At 43.1% G+C, this 23,855-nt stretch overlaps 1 protein-coding gene across 4 annotated transcripts in view; it reads left to right on the top strand.

Annotated features, from left to right (window-relative positions):
- The window catches only part of INO80D (INO80 complex subunit D), a 127,598-nt gene that overhangs the window by 44,928 nt on the left and 58,815 nt on the right, over window positions 1-23,855 (top strand). For 3 of the 4 annotated variants that reach the window (XM_029606321.1, XM_029606323.1, XM_029606322.1), the window contains exon 2: window positions 11,277-11,712. In XM_029606321.1, coding sequence (XP_029462181.1) covers window positions 11,495-11,712 — 218 coding nt within the window. In that variant the 5' untranslated portion in view covers window positions 11,277-11,494. The remainder of the gene's footprint in view (window positions 1-11,276; window positions 11,713-23,855) is intronic. The other variant, XM_029606324.1, reaches the window with a different exon arrangement.

The following is a 23,855-nucleotide window of genomic DNA, read 5'->3' as shown; positions in this document are numbered from 1 at the left end:
ATATTGAAAAGTAAGGGTCCCAATACAGATCCTTGAGGCACTCCACTGCCCACTCCCTTCCACTGAGAAAATTGTCCAATTAATCCTACTCTCTGTTTCCTGTCTTTTAACCAGTTTGTAATCCTCGAAAGGACATCGCCACCTATCCCATGACTTTTTACTTTTCCTAGAAGACTCTCATGAGGAAATTTGTCAAACGTCTTCTGAAAATCCAAATACACTACATCTGCTGGTTCACCTTTATCTTCATGTTTATTAACTCCTTCAAAAAAGTGAAGCAGATTTGTGAGGCAAGACTTGCCTTGGGTAAAGCCATGCTGACTTTGTTCCATTAAACCATGTCTTTCTATATGTTCTGTGATTTTGATGCTTAGAACACTTTCCACTATTTTTCCTGGCACTGAAGTCAGGCTAACTGGTCTGTAGTTTCCCGGATCGCCCCTGGAGCCTTTTTTAAATATTGGGGTTACATTAGCCACCCTCCAGTCTTCAGGTACAATGGATGATTTTAATGATAGGTTACACATTTTTTACTAATAGGTCTGAAATTTCATTTTTTAGTTCCTTCAGAACCCTGGGGTGTATACCATCCGGTCCAGGTGATTTACTACTCTTCAATTTGTTAATCAGGCCTACCACATCTTCTAGGTTCACCGTGATTTGGTTCAGTCCATCTGAATCATTACCTATGAAAACCTTCTCCGGTACTGGTACCTCCCCAACATCCTCTTCAGTAAACACCGAAGAAAAGAAATCATTTAATCTTTCCGCGATAGCCTTATCTTCTCTAAGTGCCTCTTTAACCCTTCAAACATCTAACGGTCCAACTGACTCCCTCACAGGCTTTCTGCTTTGGATATATTTAAAAATGCTTTTACTGTGAATTTTTGCCTCTACGGCCACCTTCTTTTCAAATTCTCTCTTAGCCTGTCTTATCCTGCATAGGCTGAGGAGCTGCAGGAAAAAAGGCGGCACACATTTTCAAAGTTATGACCCCTACTGGAACTCTTGGTTGGGAGAAGCATTTTTTTTTTTTTTTTAAAGGTGAGCATCACAGAAAAGGCATGGAAATGTAACATTGGCTTTTGAAAGTGAGCTGAGCAGAATTAAATGAACACAGCTTTCAGTTTAGGGGGAGTTGTGTGAAACTTAAACTCTTTTCTTGTTAGAGTAAAAGATGTAGCACAGGCAGAGCAAGCGAGAGCATGTTATGAGCAATTCGGCAAAGATTTGCTGTAGAAATGAATGGGGGCTATGTGCTTTCTGTGGCAGCAACAGTTGCTCTCTGAGCTGGAAGTTGCGCCTGCCTAGGGGGCTGATGCAATACAGTGCGCTCAGCTGAGCGCGCTGTTTAATCCGCTGTTGGACGCGGGTTAAATAGGCACTAATCCACCCCCTAATGCAATAGGGGATTAGCGCCTATTTAACGTGCGTCCAACGCGGAGGAGTGAATGAGGAGAGCGCTCAGATGCACATTTATCGCTCAGCTATTAATGCCTGAAGCAGGCATTAATAGCTGAGCGCATTGAAAAGAAGTACAGTAAAGCAGAAAAAAATGTTTTTCTGTACTTTAAAATTTTTTTTTAATTTATATTTTATTTAACTCGGCAGACCGCCGAGTTATGAACACCCATGCCAGTAAACCCGGCATGGGTTTTCATAACCTGCTGTCTGCCAGTAATGAAAATGGCCGCCAATAAACTCGGCGGCAATTTTTATTACTGGCAGACAGGCCGGTTATGAAAACCGAGGCCGAGTTTACCGGTGTTGGTCTTCATAACCGGCAGCCGCGGCGGGTCATGTTAAGAAGGAGGCGCTAAGGTCACGCAAGTGACCCATAGCGCCTCCTTCCTAGCGCGACCCCCTAATTTCAATATTGCATGGCGCCCCCCCCCCTTGCGGGCGCCATGCGTGCATTTAAAAAGCGGGCACTGAAAAGTCAGCGCCCGCTTTCAGCACACGTAATTGCGTCAGCCCCTTAAGCAGGAGTAAATATGCTCATCTTGGAGGGCTCTAGGCAGCAGAAACTGCGGATGTATTTAGAGACTCCGTCGTGGGAAACAGGTACATGGGCAGAGTTGCTTACTTGGCATAGACGTCCTGAGCTGGTGCATTGTGCATCCTCTCTTGCCTTGTATAAATCCCATCTAAAATTCCTACCTTTTCATTCTGCTTTTACATCTTAACACCTGATTATCCCGCTTCCATTAATTTTTAATTGTTGTCTTAATAAATGAAATTCCCAAAGCCTCTTTTGCCCTGTATGGTAGTCTTGATTAGATTGTAAGTTCTACAGAGAAGGGACTGTCTCGTATATGTTTTTGTACAGTGCTGCGTACATTGCATAGTGCTATGGAACTGTATAATTAGTAGTAAGGAGAGATCCATAGTCAAAAGCCATTTAGATGGATAACTCACAACGTTATCCGTCTAAATGGCTAAACCAGCATATTAAAAGACTTATGCACCTAGAATTTAAGCACATAAGTTGTGGGCATTCCAGAGGCAGGCAGGAGGCATTTCGGGGAGGAGCGGAGTTAGCCGCATAAGTTAAGGAGCTAACTCCGATAGTTATTTGCTTAACTTATGCGGCTAACTCTAGTCATGCCGCTGACCTGTGCTAAAGTTAGTCACACAGACTTAAGTGGCTAACTTTAAGATGGCTGGATATATTTAGCGGCACTACTGAATATACCCTGCTAGCCACATAGGTTTATCCAGCTAACTAGCCAAGCCACTCAGCATCTGAATATTGTTTTTGTGTGTATGTATGTATGTATGTGTGTATGTATGTATATACATAATTAATAAATAAATAAATAAATATATATATATTTAGGTTTCTTCTATACCGGCATTCATGAACAGATCACATGCCGGTTTACATTCGAACAAGGGGTGCATAGAACAATAAAAACTATAAACTGGTGCATCAGGGTTGCAGTTACAATGAAACAAGGTAATAAAACTGGGAGAAGAAGAGGAGAGCAGTATAGGTTAACATAAGTTAATTATTTACATTGCCAGGAGGCTGCATTGTTTGGGTGGAACTGGAGGTGGTTGAGAGTTGTCTGGGGAGGCTTGCTTGCTTATATATATATATGACCTACCATAGTCTATGTTTCAGTATGTTGATTTTATTGTGGATGTGATTTCTGTTATCTGCTTTGGACAAATGCTTACATTTCACTGGTTTCCAAATATAATCATTTTGAATAAATAAATATTGCCCCCCCCCCCCCGAGTGCCTATGGTAACCCATTCTCCAACCTAGCCATGATATATATAGTTTTTTAATCAAGCCTTGAGAAATATTTGCTTTGACCAGAATGTCTAATTTTACAACATTGCTGTTTGCCCTCGGAGAGCCAAAACTAATCTGGGTGAATTAAGGCCTCACTGATTAGGGTACTTATTTCTTGAAGTTTTGCATTTTTTATAGTAAATACATATTTTTTGTTTATGTAAGATTATTATTATTTTTTTAATTGCAAATGTAAGTGAGGTGCTGTTAGCATTGGCTGGGGCTGCTCACTGTGCAGCCACAGCACTGTCCACCTGACCTGACCTTGGTCAGCTGTTTTCTCTGCGTTCCCTGCCCATGGATAACCTTGATTTAGGCCTGCCCAGTTCTCAGCTTGTGGCACAGAGTGGAAATAAGGATGGCTCACAACAGTTGTCTGCATTTAGGATGTGCCCCACAGAAGAGAATGGCACTAGTCCAGGGGTAGGCATCTCTGGTCCTCAAGTGCCACAAACTGGTCAGGTTTTCAGGGTATCCACAATGAATATGCATGAAGAATATTTGCATATTCATTGTGCTTCCACTGCACACAAGTATACTTCATACATAATCTATTTTGGATATCCTGAAAAACAGGCCTATTTGTGACCCTCCAGCATCAGTGTTACCTACACCTGGTAGAAGTAACTCTCCCTTGGAATTGTCCTGAACAGGGAAAGACCTATATTTCCCAACAAGGAAAGAATAGTTTTTTGTAGGCTTGCGCATTGTATCAAAGGCTTTGGTCCATGCCGCCTTCCCAGGTTGAGGCTGTGCCTGCTCGTGTACCCTTTGGGGCTGAAGGGGGTCACCAGGCTTTTCTGGCTGTACCACTCTTAAGCAGCCAGCAGGGCCTGCTGTGGCATCTTTTTAGCGAGAGGAGAGCAGGACAGTTCTCAAAGGTGAAGCAGGCAGTCGGAACTATCACATTAGTAGCAGGCGTGGCGCAGGTTACTAGTGAAAAGTATCAGCACAGGACTCTTTTTGAGGGCTGTATTTGGTCTGATTATGCTTTAAATCCTTTACTGAGAATCCGCTGGAAGGCAAGTCTGGTGCCAGCGGCCTTTGATGCTGGTGCATAGTCTTTGTGGACTTGTGACTGTGCATAGAAAAACAGTGTCTTGACTAAATCAACTAAGTGCAAAAAGGTGTCCACCACTTCTGAGAGTGTGAAGGTGCTTTTACAGACTGGGATATTTTCATTAGATGGCAGTAACGTTTGTGGCTTATTGTGGTGCTAAGGTGCAGTGAACCCGCGCTTCCAAGCACTCCTGGTAGTTTGTCATTTTATAGTCCAAACTAGAGGAACGGGGTGCAGGATGACATAACTTTTTTAAACAGCATGCCACTAAAATTGGTAATTACTGAATTATTTTTATTTTTTAATGTGTCATTTAATCGCATTTCCATATACCTGGCATAAAGAAATCACAAATGTATGCAAAGAATAGGGCCCAGAGCTCGATCCCTTCAAAGCTCGCTCTTTCCCTCTTATTCACTGCTCTAGGAGGAGAAGTGTTGGAGCCGGAAGTGGAAGGCTTCTCTGCTGGGTGAGATTCAGCACAGCAGGGAGGCAGCAAATCTTCAATTAGCCTGCTGCCCCCCCCCCCCCCCTGAATTTTGCTGCCTTCAACAAAAAAAACCCTCTGGCTCTCACCCACACATTCTGCCTCCATCCCTTTCCCTCTAGCTCTGTCTGGCATTCCCTCTAATCCTTTTCCCACCCCCAGCTGTCTGGCACTCCCTCACTTATCCTTCCCTACCGCTGGTCCTTCTACTCCTGGCACTGGGGACTGTGGAGAAGAAAAAGGTGCCAGGCAGGCCAAGTTTGCATCCCTGATTTAAGGCAAACAGCATTCCCCCCCGCCCCCTCACCTTTCAGTAGTCACTTATTCTCCCTTCCTGGAAATCATTCACAACTTGCCTGCTTGCTGCTAAATGATGGCTCCTTCCTCCCATGGAGTCCCAAGCAGAGAAAAGAAGCTGCTTGCTGAGTTCCCTGCGAGCCCTCCTGTCTCTGTGGCTTCAGGTAGCACAGGCCAGTGGTGTGGGGGAGGGGCAGGAGCTGTACAAGGCGGAGCAGCTTTTCTGCACTGGGTTGGGTCACGGCACGGGAAGGAGAGGAGAGGGTAGAATTGGCGGTGCTGTGTGAAGCGCTTTCTCTTCACTCCGATCCAGGCCACTGTAGCACTGCCACCCACCAGCTATCGGCTGTTGGCTCCCCATCTTTGGCGGATGGGGCCTGGCAGGCCATACTTGCCTCTTCACTACTGCTATCCCCAGACGTTATTGCACTTTAGCTAACGCACATGTTGCACCATCAGTTGTGCCGGCTGTGTGCCTGTAGTATGAACAGTCCTATGTTTTCAGGAAAGTGAAAGATATGAATACTATATCCCAGAAACAGCAAATCTGCTGGGGCTGTCAGGTAGCCCACTGATTAGTGAATTGAGCAGTGTAAGGTAGAGACTGGTTTTAATATGCGATACTGGGTCAGACCAAAGGTCCATCAAGCCCAGTACCCTGTTTCCAATAGTGGCCAATCCAGGTCACAAGTACCCAAAAGGTTGATAGATTCACTGCTGCTTATCTCAGGGATAAGCAGTGGATTTCCCCCAAGTCCATCTTAATAATGGTTTGTGGACTTTTCCTCTAGAAACTTGTCCAAACCTTTTTTAAACCCAGTTACATCCACAGGCCGATGCACTATGGGTGCGCGAAAAACGGGAGCTCCATGGTGAGACCGCACCTTGAATATTGTGTACAATTCTGGTCGCCACATCTAAAAAAAGATATAGTTGCGATGGAGAAGGTACAGAGAAGGGCAACCAAAATGATAAAGGGGATGGAACAGCTCCCCTATGAGGAAAGGCTGAAGAGGTTAGGGCTATTCAGTTTGGAGAAGAGACGGCTGAGGGGGGATATGATAGAGGTCTTTAAGATCATGAGAGGTCTTGAACGTGTAGATGTGACTCAGTTATTTACACTTTTGAATAATAAAAGGACTAGAAGGCATTCCATGAAGTTAGCAAGTAGCACATTTAAGACTAATCATAGAAAATTCTTTTTCACTCAACGCACAATTAAGCTCTGGAATTTGTTGCCAGGGGATGTGGTTAGTGCAGTTAGTGTAGCTGGGTTCAAAAAAGGTTTGGATAAGTTCTTGGAGGAGAAGTCCATTAACGGTTATTAATCAAGTTTACTTAGGGAATAGCCACTGCTATTAATTGCATCAGTAGCATGGGATCTTCTTAGTGTTTGGGTAATGGCCAGGTTCTTGTGGCCTGGTTTGGCCTCTGTTGGAAACAGGATGCTGGGCTTGATGGACCCTTGGTCTGACCCAGCATGGCAGTTTCTTATGTTTTTATTGAGTGCCTGCTGTCCTAATGCGCGCCCATCCACCTCTCCTGGGTGCACGATGCATTCTGCTAATGAGCTGCTGCGTTAAAAAGGAGGCGCTAGGGGAAATTGTGTGTTCCCTAGCACCTCCTCTGCATTGGGTGCCCAGGAGAAGCGGCTATGCGTGGGTTAGGAAAATGGACGCTCATACAATTGAGTGTCTGTTTTCCGAACCTGTCCACTGTCAAAACTTTTTTTTTTCCAAGTTGCTGCTTTCTGTGGTTCCTCTGACTTTTAATATCGCAATGATATTAAGTCGGAAGAACCACAGTAAAACAGTATTTTCTGCTTATCTGTTAAGTCTTGAGCTTTCTTGGCTACTGCTGCGCCCTGAGCAGAGGATTTCAACATATTATTGATGATGCCTACATCCTTTTCCTGGGTTGTTGCTCCCAATGTGGAACCTTGCATTGGGTTGCTCTTCCTTACTTCTGAAACTGGATTACATCTATATCTTTGCTGTATGCATTCTGGGTGAGATCTACTTTGCTTCACACACAAATGCTTTTTTGTTATTGCTCATAAAAAGCAGATTAAGTTTGCCCTGACATCAAACAGATCATTAACTGCCCATTGCCTGATGACACCATGAACCAGCACAAGACTTTTTAAACTGAAAACCCGTGTCCAGTGGCGTGGGCAAGGGTAAACTGACTCGAGCTTGATGAAATAGTAGATATGGCCTCGAGTCATGGAACCCCCCCCGAAGTCTCTTATTTCCCATTGTAATTCTGAGCAATGTGGAAATGCTTGCCGAGTTAGCAAAGCATGTACTGGATATCTCTCTTATGGGGACTTCTACTGTAATACAGTGATAAGGAGATTAGGAGTCATGCCAAAAGATTCACTAAGGAGTACTGAAAAAGGTGCATAGGAAGAACTGGGCAAAGCCTGCAAAAATGCAGTGTCTGGGATATCATTAGGCTTTGAAAATGGATTCAAATTGTACAAGACTGGCAGTACTGCTCTCTGGCATGGTTCTTTTTATATGCAAGCACCAGATGTTTTGCAGACAGCTGCAGGGAGAGCTTACCCATAAGTCCAGGCTGGAAAGCTCCATTTCCATGTTGTCTGGCGGCTGCTGTTAAATATTGATGGGTTCCTCCTGCGACTTCTAAGCAAAAACAACATTGCTCTAGACATGCCAAAATGTTGAGCAGAGGGATTATCGTTTACTGTGTTCCATTCATTAAGAAAGCAAAGTCCCATGGAACAGCACTTTGGGGCTGTGTGTGCCATGTATTGGAATGCTATAAATGTACAGAGCCAAGCAGAGAGTACAGGAACAATCCAGGCAGAACTAAAATTGCTCAGCTAAACAGCAGAGACACTGGTTAGCTGCATGTCATGAAGAAGCAGCTGTGCTGGTCCTAGTTTTGTCCCATTACATCTATAGATTTGTAGGGCCAAGAGTTTTTTAGTAGGTACAAAACCAGATGCAGTCTATCCCCGGTGGCAGGAAGCCATCAGATAAACCTGCTGGAAAGACAAGTTTTCAATGCCTTTAATCGCCGTGCGGCTCCTTGGCGAGTGTGATACAGGTGAAATACAGTGAGGCCCCAATGGAGGGAAGATGAGGCGGGGAGGGGGAAGAGTCAGGTGATGTCGCTTGCGACGGAGGCTTCCCTTCTAGTCGTCTGCTCGTTATCCAGGCAACACGGGGAGGGGAGGAGGTGAAGACAATAGGGCGGGAAATAGTTCCTTAATAGTTGTATTCCTCACGGTTATGGCTTTTGGGGAACTCTCACACTGTTTGTCAATAAAGATCATGTTGAACGGGGGGAGGGGGGGGGGATATGGTAAGAGCTGACTGAATGGGGCAGTTGGAAACGCAACTCCTCTCTTAGAGCAGTGGCCAGGAATGTGGGTATCTGCTTCTTTTTTTATATTGTTAGCACCCACTGGAGATTAACCTCCCCCTACCAGAGTTCAGTTCCTTTTTTGTGGGTAGGAGGGTGCTGCATTCCTACCTGTCCTGCATGCCTGTAGGGCCTTTAGAGAAGCTGGTTTTGCAGGAATGGGCAAGAAGGTAGCTGAGGGGAGGGACGAGACATTTCTGATGCCCAGTGCTCCTTGATTCATAGGGATCTATTTACAAAAGGGTTATACAAGAATTTAAGGCGTGAGCAGGCTGGTTATCACTTGTTTAAATTATCACCGTGTTCACTAAAGAATGATAGCACCAGAATATCTCATGCTAAGGCTAATTTTTAACTCAGCTGCCAGCTTAGGAGAAATTTAAATTGCCATTTAGGTCCAAAATGATCCACAGCTATTCACTACAGAGTGACGTAACTGCAGATGAAGTACTGTGTACAATTCTGGTCGTCACATTTCAAACAAGATATAGTTGCACTGGAGAAGGTACAGAGAAGGGCCACCAAAATGATAAAGGGGATGGAACGGCTCCCTTATGAGGAAAGGCTAAAGAGGTTAAGATCGAGATCTATAAAATCATGAGAGGTCTAGAATGGGTAAATGTGAATCGGTTATTTACTCTTTCGGATACTAGGACTAGGGGGCACTCCATTAAGTTAGCAAGTAGCACATTTAAAACAAATCAGAGAAAATTATTTTTCACTCGATGCACAATTAAGCTCTGGAATTTGTTGTCCGTGGCTGTGGTTAGGGCAGTTAATGTAGCTGGGTTTAAAAAAGGTTTGGACAGGTTCCTGGAGGAGAAGTCCATTCACTGCTATTAATCAAGTTGACTTAGGGAATAGCCACTGCTATTACTGGCATTAGTAACATTGGATCTACTTAAAGTTTGGGTACTTGCCAGATACTTGTAACCTGGATTGGCCACTGCTGGAAACAGGATGTTGGGCTTGATGTACCCTTGGTCTGACCCAATATGGCAACTTCTTATGTTCTTATGAAAAAATGTGGGTCAAAAACTCTATTTTATCACCAACTGGAGGCTCCTGTTTAAAAGCCTTTGAAGTATTTTTGTGTGTGCGAAAAGCAGACTTTTTGTAGTCTGTCAGCAGACTACAGTCTATTTTTTTTTAATTGGTCTCGTGTGGAAAAAAAATGCGTATTAATATTAAACACATGTAATTTAAAAAAACAGCTTGAATTATTTTATTCTTTTGTGTCAAGAACCTCACATGACTAAAATTGCTAGAAGATCAGGACTTTTTTTTATACTAGAATAAAAATGAATGTATTCAGTGAACATATAACTTTATTTTACTTGGATAGGAAAAAAATTAGGTCAGTCATATCTGTACATTCCAAACATATAGATGAAGGACTTTATTATAGCTATCACAAGAGATCTGCAAAATGCATCACCCTGTTGTGATGAGGCTCCTTCAAAGGGTATACGAAGAGTTTAGATGTGGGCTCAGGTGGTAACTGGGCCCAGCCGTGCAGAAGGTCCTTGGGTCTTCCATTTCCCGGGTCAGCTGGGGCTAGGGATGCTGTAGAGTAGGGCGCCCCAAACTGTGGGTCACAAGTGCCTCAGGCAGTTCTGCTTTTCAGGCACCAGCCTCAGCAGTATTAGTGGTAGTTGGTTTGCGGCCTGTGAGCCAACATGTGCCCTGCCCTTTCATGAGTTTCTGTGGTAACAGAAAGCCCTGCGTGAGGAGGAGACAGGGCTGCCGGGGGGATGTAAGAGGGGATCTGCTAGAAGAAGAGAGAGAGTCTGGAAATGGTGGAGGTTGAGAGAGGGGTCAGCTGGAGTGCAGGGAGGGTGACAGTGGAGTGACTGTCAAAGGGGATCCACATCCCTGCTAGTTTTGTTTTGGTTGTCCTCTGGGGTCATGAAACTTTTTTTTTTTTTTTTTTTCAAGTACTAAAATGGGGTCATGTTGGCTAAAAATTTGGGATGCCCCACTGTAAGAGGTAGCGTTCACACCCCCATGGAAGGAGTGAAGGAGTTGTGGTCACTGCTTAAGGGGGACTGGATTCAGGGCCCACGTTTGCAGGGTTCTAGAAGAAGCCCTGGCCATGACTGGACCAAACATAAGTTGGGAGGGGATAAAATAGGGTAAAAATCCCCGGATAGTTGCAGAAGAAGGCTTGTGGTTCTGAGTGAGCTGTAAATATAAAAGAGGAGGAAACCACCAGATCAAAAAACACAGTTTAGACGAATAATGTTCCAGAATGGCTAATTCTTCCTGAATAAGATGAAACTCCTGGTTTTTAACCTGACGTATGCTTTTACTGATCTTGTGCAATGTCATGTGATAAGGTTCCATAGCTTTTCATTTTTCACTTGCTCTGGCATGTCTGCCCTTGCATTTCCCTTCTCTGATCACAGCTCCTATAAGCAGCAGATGGTCTGTGCCTTGGTCGATATCACTCTGTGTGTAACTTGGGGTGACTTAGTTTCAGGTTCTAGGACTTGAGGTATCCCAGGGTTTAACTCCTCTCCTACCCCTCTCCCCTCTGCGTTAACACTCTGCACTCCCAAGGACCTGCTGCTTCACCTCTAAATAGCAGAATTTGATGAGCATAGTCTTGGGTTTGTGGGCTGAACTGGAGTCATGGCTCCTGATGATTAGCAGTTCCTAGGTCAGCTGAGTGACGCAAGCCTGGTCTGTTTGGATCTTGACTTAATGAGACTTTTCTGATTATTTCTTTGTAGACAATCTGTTCCAACTCGACTCCTCAGCATTCCATGACAGCGGAGGCCTCGCTCCTAAAGCCTGATATGGTGCATAAGATTTGAAATCAGGTAACTTGGGATGATGTGAAAACCACGCCAAAAAGTCGCAGAGAAGAAGAAGGTTGTGTGGGTTTTTTTTGGTTCCTTCAATTGTTGTTGTCCCTTCAGCTGATGTTCACAAGGAATCGAGTCACGTGATGTATGAAGGCAAACACATACACTTCTCTGAGATTGACAATAAGCCCTTGTGCTCATATAGCCCAAAACTCTGCAAGCAGCGACGTCTTAACGGCTACGCTTTCTGCATCCGACACGTTTTGGAAGACAAGACCGCCCCCTTCAAGCAATGTGAATATGTGGCAAAGTACAACAGCCAGCGCTGCACCAACCCCATCCCCAAATCCGAGGATCGTAGGTGAGTACCAAAGGCCACCTAACCCTGGGCAAAGATTCACACCTCGAGTGGAGGCTCAGTTTTAATGCTAGGTTGGTTTCTTTAGAAGTGCAGGGTAAGGAGACAATGCAGCCAGATCTCTTTAACTGCAATAATAAGAAATTGAATTTATCACACTTCATCCAAACTGGATCCCAACATGCTTTTACAATGTAGTGCTCGTGAAACATGTGCTTATCCAGTTTTTGGGTGGAAGGTCTCTCACCAGCTTTGTTAGCTAATATATATGACAAGCTCTGAAAGCAAGAGAGTAAAACAAGCGGAGGGTGAGAAAGAAAGAACAGTAGTCTTGGGTAATTTTTATCAAAAGTTTTAAACTAATTTTAAAGAAAAGGTATGAATTTTTCTCTTTAATTTTTGGGGGTTCGTTGGGGATTTGTTATTCTCAGTTAGGTCTGAGTCATTGTAATGGGCGTCTTGGGTCTCTCTGATTTCTAGAGGCCACTTGACCCTTAAACTTTTCCATGAATTTAAAGAAGCCTGTGTATTGTTTATAAAAGTCTGCAGGTTATCCATGATGGACTGAAAGGATCTCACTCACAAGGTCAGAGGTGAGCTCCGAGGAAGAGGAGCTTTCTAACCTCACTATGAATCTTGCGGTTTCCTGAGAAGATTGGCAACAGTTTTTCTCTTCATCGTGTCTGTTTTTCAGTTCCCCCCCCCCCCCCCCCATGTTCTGTAGAGTGAATTTCAAACTAAAAGGGCATATTTAATGAAAGCATATTAAAGGTACTTTTTTGAAGCCATATCTGCAGGAGAGGCAGTGCTTTCTCCACAGAAATGTGCTTGTAGGAAATTGCCTTCCCTGTGTGCAGGTAAACTTTTGTGTGCAGGGCAGGGGCTATTATAGACATGATATTACATGTAGAGTGAAGAAGCATTCTTGGGGTGGGGGTTTGCACATGTATGCATATTTTTTTTATTGTTTTCTTTTTTTAATTTTCAAACGTATGGGCCTGATTTTCAAAAGCATTTATATACTTAAAATTGGATTTTACACATATAAATGCACTTTGCTTTTGAAAATTGCTACAATATATGCCATTGAATTGTCCTTAGGATTTGCTCACATAATGTTGTTGGCATGGACCCATAGACCGAGGCAGAATTGATGCAACCTGCAGGGAGAAACCCTGCGGGTCCCCACCATCGGCAGGTGGACCGGGACGAGGCAGAGGCCCAACTGGAGCTTCACCTTTACCAGCCCTCATTCCCCTTGGGTTGAGCCTTCGGGGGGAGGGCCAGCATATCTTAGGAGGGGGCCTCTGTGGACAGCATTAATTCTTTGACATAGCAGGGTCAGAGTGCACTGGGACAAGGCGTATCCTGAGAGAGGCTGGGATCAGTGGCAGAAGACATTCAAGGAAGTCCAGAAGTCAAGCCAAGGTCAACACTAGGAATCCGTCAGTAGGGAAAGGCAGGATGGAAAGGCCGGGCGAGGAGGATCACAGGAGATAAGGCACACTGAAGAACTAAAGAGACAACTGCTGTGACTGACAGGCTGGTCAAGGACCTCAGGAACAAGAGGGCGAAGACTCTGGAATCAGACACAGTAACTGGAAAACACAAGAACGCTGAGGCAACTCACACTACTCAGGCAGTAGGGAGACCTGTTGCCGAGGCACATTGCTGTTTGGGAGCTGCCTTTTTATAGGACAGTACTGCTGACATCTTCAGGTGCCGTGGTTCCTTTTAAAGGCCCAAGGAGAGAGACCCGCGTGTGCCTAGGGAAGCATGCTGCGCAGGAGGCCTTGGCAGTGTCTTGCTGCTTCGGAGAATGGCGGTTTTGTTTGGGGAAAGTCAGTGGCGGCAGCCCGCTATATGTGCTGGCGGCGTTCTGCTGCCACTTGCTCCGCCGATCGCAGCACATAAGTACACTTTACGTGCTTAATTGGCTTTTGAAAATTACTATGATAGAATGTTACATTGACATATGTAACTCCTTTGAAAATTCACCTGTTTGTGCATAAGTTTTCTTGGAAAAACCACCTGCACAATTCTACCGATGTATAATATTTGCAGATAGTTTCCTGGGAAAGGATGCACATTTTTTTTTTTTTTTTTTAAATTGGTGCAAAATCCCCAGGTAACTGAATTTCTAGCACTGCAGGTAGTTACATAGTAACAGAGGGAATAACAGCAGATAAATGCCTCCAAAGGCTTATGCTTTTCACATGTGTTCTGATGAGCTATAGCCCTCTCTCTCTCTTTCTTTCCCTCTTCCCTCACATAGATATGAAATCATATCTTAAATCAGCAGGGTCTTCTCCTTGCAAAAAATAAACTGTGTACAGGGACAACCCATAGAAGCATCATAAAGAAGTGTGAAAAACTCAATTGTATGGGGCCTGTAAAAATGTCAGGCAGCATCTCCTGCACTTTCTCATGCCAATTCTAAATATAACCATGGATCAAGCTGCCAATTTAGGGGCAATTTAGAGAATGAGTAAAAGGGTTGGAGAGATTCTATCTCGAATCTCCTCAGATCCTATGTAAGCACATTTTTTTTCCTCTGCTTTTGTTTAGATTGGCTTGCTGTATCTTGTTTACTTAATGGACCTGGTGATATTTTTTTTTTTGTGTGTCAATAAGCAGGCTGAGTTAGCCATTACATATAGGTGATGTCATCTGGTGGCACCAAATGGACTCTACCCTTCAAGATAGTAGAGCTTTGAGCTCTATCGAGCATGTGTCATTCTTGTGCAGATGTTGTTTCGTGATCTTCCATAGTCATTTTTTGTCTGTGTACAAGCAAGGACGTGTACTCTATCTCTCCTCAGTTTTTCCCTAAAATACTTTGATTTTTTCATCTTTCTGTTAACTTTTTCTGTTGCCTCTCTGTCTTGGCAGCCCCACAAAAGCACTCTTCAGTGCTAACCAAAAAAAAAATATTTTTTTCAGACCAAGAGGCCTTGCCTCTTCAGATGTTGTAGAAGAAAGAGCCAATGCTGAGCGGTTTCAAATGGTGTATATGTGGTAAAGTAATATCCATTACTGATGACTATGAGCTCTGCTATAATCTGCCTTGGTCTGGAGGATGACCAACAGAACTATTGTGCCTGTGGATGGATGTCCTTGCATTCACAGTGATCCAGGATGCACTACAATGAGGAACTGCATAAATCTGAGTCTCAGCAGATCCTTCTCCCTCAGTGCAGTATCATCTACCTCACTGAGAAAAGATCAGAGCCAGAAGCTCCTCTAACTCCCCCAACGGCACAGGCTGAAGCCATAGGGTCAAGTTCAGGCAGTCGCCCTGTGTAGGAGAAAAAGTGCCACCAGTCGTTGGAGCTATTGGAGCCTGCATTGAAAAAACATGGGCATTTGAAGTGTGGTGCCTTGATGCTGGCACCATTGACATGTCCATTGGAGCCATTGTCACAAGCTACATCTTAATATGTGGCTCAGTTTACATCAAGGACTCAACGCAAGATCCACCGATGCCCAGAGCGTTGAAGTAATCGAAGCCCAGCGTATTACCTCACATTGAAGGACTCTATGCAAGATCATCAAAGCACTCGACGCAGACCGCTTTGACACATACCACCTCTGTGCACTCAAATGAAGCACCACACCCCCTCAACACAGTCCGAAGCCTCGGCACTTCGATTGCTCAATGCATCGAAATTGACACAATTGGGCTGCAATGATGCAGTATCGACACATTATTCCAGATTCTTTCTGTGATCAGACTATCGTTCATCTAAACATGACAATAGGTCTTTGAAGATCTCGAAGCATTCTGCTCTGAGTTGCCGATTTTAGCAGCTGCTTTACCAATGCAACTCTATATGGCGCATCCTAGATCTGCAGAGGAAGGTGCAAAATTATCCCTTTCTTCTCCAGTCATAGCACTTTCCTCATATAGACTAATGGCGGAGAGGTTCCATCTGGAGACACTGGAACCTATATGTTCTGTAGATAACTATATATGTATATGGATAACTTTTGGGCTCTCCGTAGACCAAAACACAGGAACCAGTTCCTACAGTGGGTTAGAGTCCAGATCCGTCAGTAGACCAGATTATGATTTTGGCAAAAAGTTTCTTTTCTGTATTTTCCAAGCAGTCTGACAAATTTCTCTAGCCTGTCTTTCCAAACCTGGCCTCAACAATTCCACCCAGTTTTGCCCTTGGAGCCAATTCTGCAGGCTGCTTCTTCATTCCACCCCACTTTGGCTGAGTCTTCCAGGTCAGAAGTGATAGACCGCTTGGCATCACCTGTGCTCCCACTGGACAAGCCTTCAGTTTCACCCCCCTGGGTGAGTGACTCTGTGCTGTTGAGTTCGGATGAGGGCTCGACAGGTATATCTTTTGAACCATTGTTCGAGCCACCAGACCATACTTCGCCTCTGGAAGATCTTTCATACTCCACATTCATCTAAAAGATGGAATGTGCCCTAGGTGTCAATGTTAGTAAAGAGAGAAATCCCCATTCTCAGCTTCTAGGCCTTCTACAAATTCTTCAGCGCAGATCACTGGTCTTTTCCCGGTGGTCCAAGTGGCCCATCCAGTCTGCCTAGCAAGCTTTATTTATTTATTCTTTTAATTAATTTTTATTCTGTTAAGGTCGTAAAACTGTCCGTGCTGCGATTTCCATTAGCATGGAAATCGCATGCTAATGATGGCATTAACTATTACTCCCTTCCTATGCAGAGAGGTGGGCTGACTTACCTCATGTTTTCTTTTTCTTTTTATATGTAATATTTATGAGAACGTGATACAGCTATTCAACAAACAGTATATATAGAATCTACCTCATGTTTTCTTAGTGCTGGAAATTTTACTCCTGGTCAGAGGGTGCAGTAAAGTTTCCAGTTCTAGTGTTAGTCTGTGGGCAGAAGCTGGAGTTCTGGTGCTGGACCCTGCAATCAGAATTTTTGAGCAAAAAACATGTTTTGCACACACAAGGCATGTTTTTGGTGCATAAATATGATTGATGTGCACATAAAAATGTTTTCTGCGCTTAAAGCATTTTTGTTATAGTTATGGCTGCTGTGCGGCCTTCCCTCCACCAGAGGGCTCTGATGAGCCCTGCTCTGAAATGTACGCTCCAGCATGTCCCTGGTTTTTTGCCTCAGCCTGTAGTACAACCTCTGCTCCACCAGGGGACCTCCATGAGCTCACTACCCTGGCTGGCTTGGCCCCTCATGCTTGCCTGCACCATACCCAGACTCCAGCATTACTTAACTCTGCCTGGCTCCTGCCTCCATGCTTCAGCATTGAGTTCCTTTCAGCTCCTTCCTCTAGCAACTTCTGTCTTGTGGCCTTACCAGGCCTTTCCTTGTCTCGCCTCGTGGGCTGTGGGTCTTCTGTCTTCTGTTTTACCTTACCTTATCCTTTAGCCTTTTTGGCCTTCTAATTCTTCTCTCTGTCTTGTGGCCTCCTGGCCTTCAGCTCTGTCTGGCCTAGCCCTGAGGCCTCCCTAGGTCTCTTCCTGACTCTAAGCCTCTTCCTGCCTTTTCTGTCTTGCTGCCTTCGGGCTTTCCAGTCCCTTATTCTGTGTTGTCTTTGTTTTGTTCAGTGCTATCCTCTCTTAGTCTTTCCCCTGTTCCAGTTCCATGCTTACCTGAACTTTGTTCCTATGTTCCAGTTCACCCTTACCTCCATGCAGCTCCAGTCTGTTCCTCTGTCCCAGTTCAATTTTACCTCCACACAGTCCATTCTTGAGCTCCAGCCCAGCCTGCACTCCATTCCTGAGTCCTAGTGCAGCCTACACATTGTTCGTGAACTCCAGCCTAGCCTGCAGAACCTGCCTTGCTCCAGACTCACCATATTGCCCAAGCTCAAGCTGTTTCGGGCGTGGACCCTTAGGTCCTCCCTTTAGGTCCCCACCGTCGTCAGGAGGAGCTGGTTGAAGCAGAGGCCCAAATGAAGTTTCACCAATACCAGCCCACGTTGCCCTTAGGTTGAGCCCTTGGGTCCCGGGGTCAGCTGTACAATCCCTCTTGCCAGGCCTTGAGCAGCCATCTGCACCACAACGGCCTTATTTTCACAGGCGTTTCTTTCAGACTTATCAACAGTATTGTACACAGTCACTGCTGACTCAACATCAGCAGCCTTCTGCACCAGGCCTAGGCAAAGCGCAGACAGCCAAAACCGGCTTAACAAGCTCACCCTAAACCTGGGTCTGTTTTTTGATCGATTCGGTCAATCCACACCCAGTTGGGGGCAGAATCCAACTTTTTGTGGACAAATGGCTCCTTTCCCATGGGTTCTTCAAATAGTGCATTCTGGGTACCAGTTATGCTTTTCACATCTACCACTTCTTCCATATTGTTCTGTGCTTCAGCAGGATCTGTTGCATCTGTTGTAACTTTGCCTGGAAGTTCAGTAGGAGCGGGTGATACCGCTCCTACTTGTGTCACAACAGAGAAAATAGACCTGCAGCAGCATCAAAACAAGAATAAAAGCGGGACATAATATTGCAACAATTGTCTTGCTATTGAAACCGCAGAAGAATGATATACTCCCAGAATCGTACCGACTGATATCGCTTCTGAACTAAGATATAAAAAATTCTTGTATCCATGGTAGCTTCAAGTCAGCATGGCTTTACCCAGGGCAAGTCTTGCCTCACAAATCTGCTTCACTTTTTTGAAGGAGTTAATAAACATGTGGATAAAGGTGAACCGGTAGATATAGTATACTTGGATTTTCAGAAGGCGTTTGACAAAGTTCCTCATGAGAGGCTTCTAGGAAAAGTAAAAAGTCATGGGATAGGTGGCGATGTCCTTTCGTGGATTGCAAACTGGCTAAAAGACAGGAAACAGAGAGTAGGATTGAATGGGCAATTTTCTCAGTGGAAGGGAGTGGACAGTGGAGTGCCTCAGGGATCTGTATTGGGACCCTTACTGTTCAATATATTTATAAATGATCTGGAAAGAAATACGACGAGTGAGATAATCAAATTTGCAGATGACACAAAATTGTTCAGAGTAGTTAAATCACAAGCAGATTGTGATAAATTGCAGGAAGACCTTGTGAGACTGGAAAATTGGGCATCCAAATGGCAGATGAAATTTAATGTGGATAAGTGCAAGGTGATGCATATAGGGAAAAATAACCCATGCTATAATTACACAATGTTGGGTTCCATATTAGGTGCTACAACCCAAGAAAGAGATCTAGGTGTCATAGTGGATAACACATTGAAATCGGTGCAGTGTGCTGCGGCAGTCAAAAAAGCAAACAGAATGTTGGGAATTATTAGAAAAGGAATGATGAATAAAACGGAAAATATCATAATGCCTCTGTATCGCTCCATGGTGAGACCGCACCTTGAATACTGTGTACAATTCTGGTCGCCGCATCTCAAAAAAGATATAATTGCGATGGAGAAGGTACAGAGAAGGGCTACCAAAATGATAAGGGGAATGGAACAACTCCCCTATGAGGAAAGACTAAAGAGGTTAGGACTTTTCAGCTTGGAGAAGAGACGACTGAGGGGGGATATGATTGAGGTGTTTAAAATCATGAGAGGTCTAGAACGGGTAGATGTGAATCGGTTATTTACTCTTTCGGATAGTAGAAAGACTAGGGGGCACTCCATGAAGTTAGCATGGGGCACATTTAAAACTAATCTGAGAAAGTTCTTTTTTACTCAACGCACAATTAAACTCTGGAATTTGTTGCCAGAGAATGTGGTTCGTGCAGTTAGTATAGCTGTGTTTAAAAAAGGATTGGATAAGTTCTTGGAGAAGTCCATTACCTGCTATTAAGTTCACTTAGAGAATAGCCACTGCCATTAGCAATGGTTACATGGAATAGACTTAGTTTTTGGGTACTTGCCAGGTTCTTATGGCCTGGATTGGCCACTGTTGGAAACAGGATGCTGGGCTTGATGGACCCTTGGTCTGACCCAGTATGGCATTTTCTTATGTTCTTATGTTCTTAATCCAAACACTAGTACATCCAGCCCAATCAGGATTTATCAAGGGATGTTTTTCCTTCAATAATATATTAAAGGCATTACTGGCTCTGCAGGGTAGCAGAGGAAAGGGGGAAGGGGGAAGAGAATTTGTTGGTGGGCCTAGATTCTGAAAAGGTATTTGATAAGAGTGGAGTGGTCGTACTTTTGGAAAGCCTTAAGATGGTATAATTTTGGGGATAATTTTCAACAATGGATAAAAATATTTTATAATACTCCTATGGCCCAAATTTGGTAAATGGCTCGTTGATCAATTTATTTTAGGTAGGCGTATCCAACAAGGATGTCCCTTGTCTCCTCTATTATATGTTTTGGCACTGGAACTGCTGGCCATTCGTCTGTAAGATTTAGGCATATCTGAAGGTATTACCTTAGGCAGAAAAACTTCCAAAATTAGTCTTTTTGCTGCTGATGGGTAATCTGAGTACAAGTCTTTTAGAAATAATTCAAGAAATTGAAGATTTTTGATCCTTTTCGGGTTTAAAGATTAACTATAACAAATCTGAGGCCTTTCCCTTGGACATTTCACTAAAGGACAGATGGCAGGGAACCTTTCTGCTTGCCTGGAAACAAAATAATTTTCATTATTTGGGTATTGCGTTGAAAAGGACCATGCAAGAAATCTATCAACTTAATTTTCTGGCTGTTCTGGACAAGATTAAGCAACTGCTGAGCCAACTGCATGTCTTTCCCTATTTCACTGATGGGCAGATCCGCAGTTGTCAGAAAGATAGTTTTGCCAAAATTGGTATACAGCATGCAAATGATCCCAGTTTGGATTTGAAGTAAGGTTGTTCAATTATTCAATTCACTTATCTTCAGTTGTGTTTGGCGTGGAAAAAGAGCAAGGTTAAAACTATTAACGCTAGAATGTGATAAGGGGTTGGGAGGATTGGCCATTTCAAACATACGGTTTTACAACGTAGCGTGTCTACATCATTATATCCTAGAGTGGGTTTCCCAACATAATAAATTCGACACTGAGGAATTACTGCCAGCATGGACATATCTGTATTTACCCATCAATATACTTCCTTTTTCAGGCTGGCATCGTTAAAACATTTTTTCAATTTTTGGGTCAGGGTTTTTCACAAAGCCTGGAAGGGGTAGAGGGAGCGTTCTTATAGAAAATTCTCTCCTTTTCCTTCTTTGGCTTTTAATGGAAATATACATTTTTTGCCAGGGCTCGGTGATTCTTGGTTTCAGTCTTGGTCCTAGAAGGGTTTGTTTACTGTGGGACAAATGGTTGATCCTGAATAAAAAAAAAATGTATTCCTTCTAGCAGGTAAAGAACCTATATTTTATCCCAGATTCCCAATTTTTGCTTCCCTAGAGGCGCGACAACTATTATTCAAGTATAACCAAGGATGCGATCACTAATATTACATTTACTGTAGAAGAGGAAACTTTCTTGGAAACCATTCCGAAACGTAATAAGATTGGCATATGGTATTTATTGTTTAAAAACAGAGATGTTGAGGGGACATGTGCTGAAATTGGCCGAAATCTGAAATAGTGACCTGAGATTTTACCTGGGACAGGAGGCTATGATTTGTGCCTTTACCTCCATATACCGACTTTTACTTCTAGCAAATCTGAGGGAGATTCAATTCAAATATATTCATTGTATCTATATTACTAGGGGGAAAAAAGGGCTGAAATGAAGATCTGGCAGTCTAATTTATGTATTAAATGCAATTGGGAACGTTTGGTCACATATTTACTGGGTGCCACAAACTACAATCGTACTGGAGTCAGATAATCGAATATTTAGAGTCCATAGCTTGCTCTTTGACATGGACTGAGAGAATAATTCAGTTACTGCTATTTGAAAAAATCTTTGGGTCTACCCAGTGGAGGGGAAAAAATTTGTGGGTATTGCAATTGTCTTAAAGAAAAAAATTGTTTTATCAAACTGGAATTGTGATAATGTACCCATTTTCAGTTACTGGAAAGATTTAATGGAAGATTATGCAACATTAGTGTTACTACGCCGAAAATCTGCTGGTATACAAAGGCATTTATTGACATTGAGGGGCTATTTCAAATTGTGGGATAACATAGCTGTGTTAAGTTTATGCTTTTGTTACAAAAGTAAATTTACGTGAGAACATCCAGGTATGAATGGTGTGAGTGTGGAATAAATGTGGATATCGGGGAAGGGTTTCTATTCAAATAACTGTGAGTGATATAGAAAGTGTACTATTTTTTTTGCCTTTGTTATTGGTTTGTTGATTTTTTTCACCTGCTGTGTGATGTTATTTTATGCCACTCACAAATAAACAGAATATCAAAAAAAGACAAAAATAATAGAAAATTAAGTGCTATAATCTAGAGTTGCATAAAGAGAAATGACAGAGAAAAAAATCTTTTGAATGATTAGCCTAACATTTATTCTCAATTCCAGAACAGACTTCAAAATGTAAATCTTTAAGACACAGAATCATCAGTGGATGCCTCTGCTAAAGAAGCAGAAGTGTGTTCAGTTATAGCACACTTTGCCAGTTCCTTTATAATAATAATTAACAAAATCAAAGTCATAAAATTCCTATTTTGTCTCCTATGGTAACTCAGAATTTAGCTGATTAAAATGTTGAAATTTCATCATTAATTTTTTGGAACTCATGAAAGTTAGAAATCTTTCCATTGCTGTTGAGTAATCCAAGACATAGCCTAAAATATATATCTTTGTAAACTCCCAAACTTTAAACTTTTTTTTGTTTGGTTGATTGTCTATAACAAAATCCTGAGCAAAGGATTGTGGATGAAGACAACCTAAGGCCTAGCTGACTGACTTTGTACTACTTAAACTTAGTGTATCTGTGCTATTGCTTCACTGATCTGATGAAGGGAACATGACTCTAAAACGTTAGTCACAAATGTGTTGAGTTAGTCCAATAAACAGGAATCCCTTTGACTTTTATCTTGAAAGAGACCAGCAAATCCTACTCAAAAGAGGAGCTTCTGTTTTAAAAAAAAAAAAAAAAGTACTTATATTGATAAATATGATGAGGGGAAACAGAGGAGGATCAACTTTCACAGGGAATATACAGGTTTAAAATGGTGGACTCTGCCACTGCAGACCCACTGGTCTTAATCCCTCAGCCAGATGTATATCAGAGTTCTCTGAAAATCAGGCATGTTAGCTGCTCCGAAGCGGTACCACTAAATTGGGTTCTCTACGAATCACTTAATCAAAATTAATGAAGACTTGACAGACAACCAAACAGGTGCTGGAAACTGAAGCAAGAGTGAGTGACCTGAAGGATCTAATCAAAAGGAATAACTTGCAGATAAATACGTTCCTAAAAGAAGTCAAAACTCAAAACAAAGTGGGCTGGATGCAAGAATATTAGGCTAAGAAAACATGAAGGAAAGCATCCTAAAATGGATATAATATTTGATGAAAATGTTGTTCAGGACCGAATCAGAGGGCAGCAAATAGCAAATTTACCTATTTCAAATAAGACTGGATGGGAGTAGAGAAAGGCAAAGAGCAAATTTTTTTTTTTTAACTTTCCTTTGTCTCCCTGACTTTAAAACAAGCCACGCCTGGAAGAAGCCTTACCATCTATTTCTAATGGGGTCCATAGTCAGCAGAATTTGGCCAGATATCTTGCCAGTTATCCAGCTAAATGATGACTTTTTTGAATATTTTTGGGCACTTATCTGGCTAAAATTTAGCAGGATAATGTAGGAGTGTTCTGGGCAGAGTTAGGTTAGCTGGACAAGTGATATTCAACTAGCCAGATGTCATGCCACAGAGTACCCTAAAGTTAGCCAGTGGTGCGACTACACCACTGAATATCCATTCAAAGCTAAGCAGATATATTTATCCGGTTAACTTTGCAATCTGGCCAGTGGCTGAATATGGCCCTCACACCTGCCGAGTGTAATGATTAGAAATCACGATGTGACTCTAGAAGGTCAGTTCCTGGACAACACATCTACTGGAGCATTTCCAAGCAGGAGAGCTAACCTGAAAGGCCACCTGGATGGTGTGCTTCACTTTGGAGCCTGACCGAGACTGGACCGCCCTATCACTTGGCACATGGCTGATCGATTTAAAGACGATACCTTCAGAAAAAAAAGCCTATGCAAGTGAAGGAAAAAAAAAAGCTATTAGATCAAATCATTCCCCTTTTTTTGGACTGCATTGAAGTTTAAATATGAGC

The sequence above is a fragment of the Rhinatrema bivittatum genome, chromosome 6 (genome assembly GCF_901001135.1).
Source record: "Rhinatrema bivittatum chromosome 6, aRhiBiv1.1, whole genome shotgun sequence".
Classification (NCBI taxonomy): domain Eukaryota; kingdom Metazoa; phylum Chordata; class Amphibia; order Gymnophiona; family Rhinatrematidae; genus Rhinatrema; species Rhinatrema bivittatum.
This window is presented reverse-complemented; position numbering and strand designations above follow the sequence as displayed.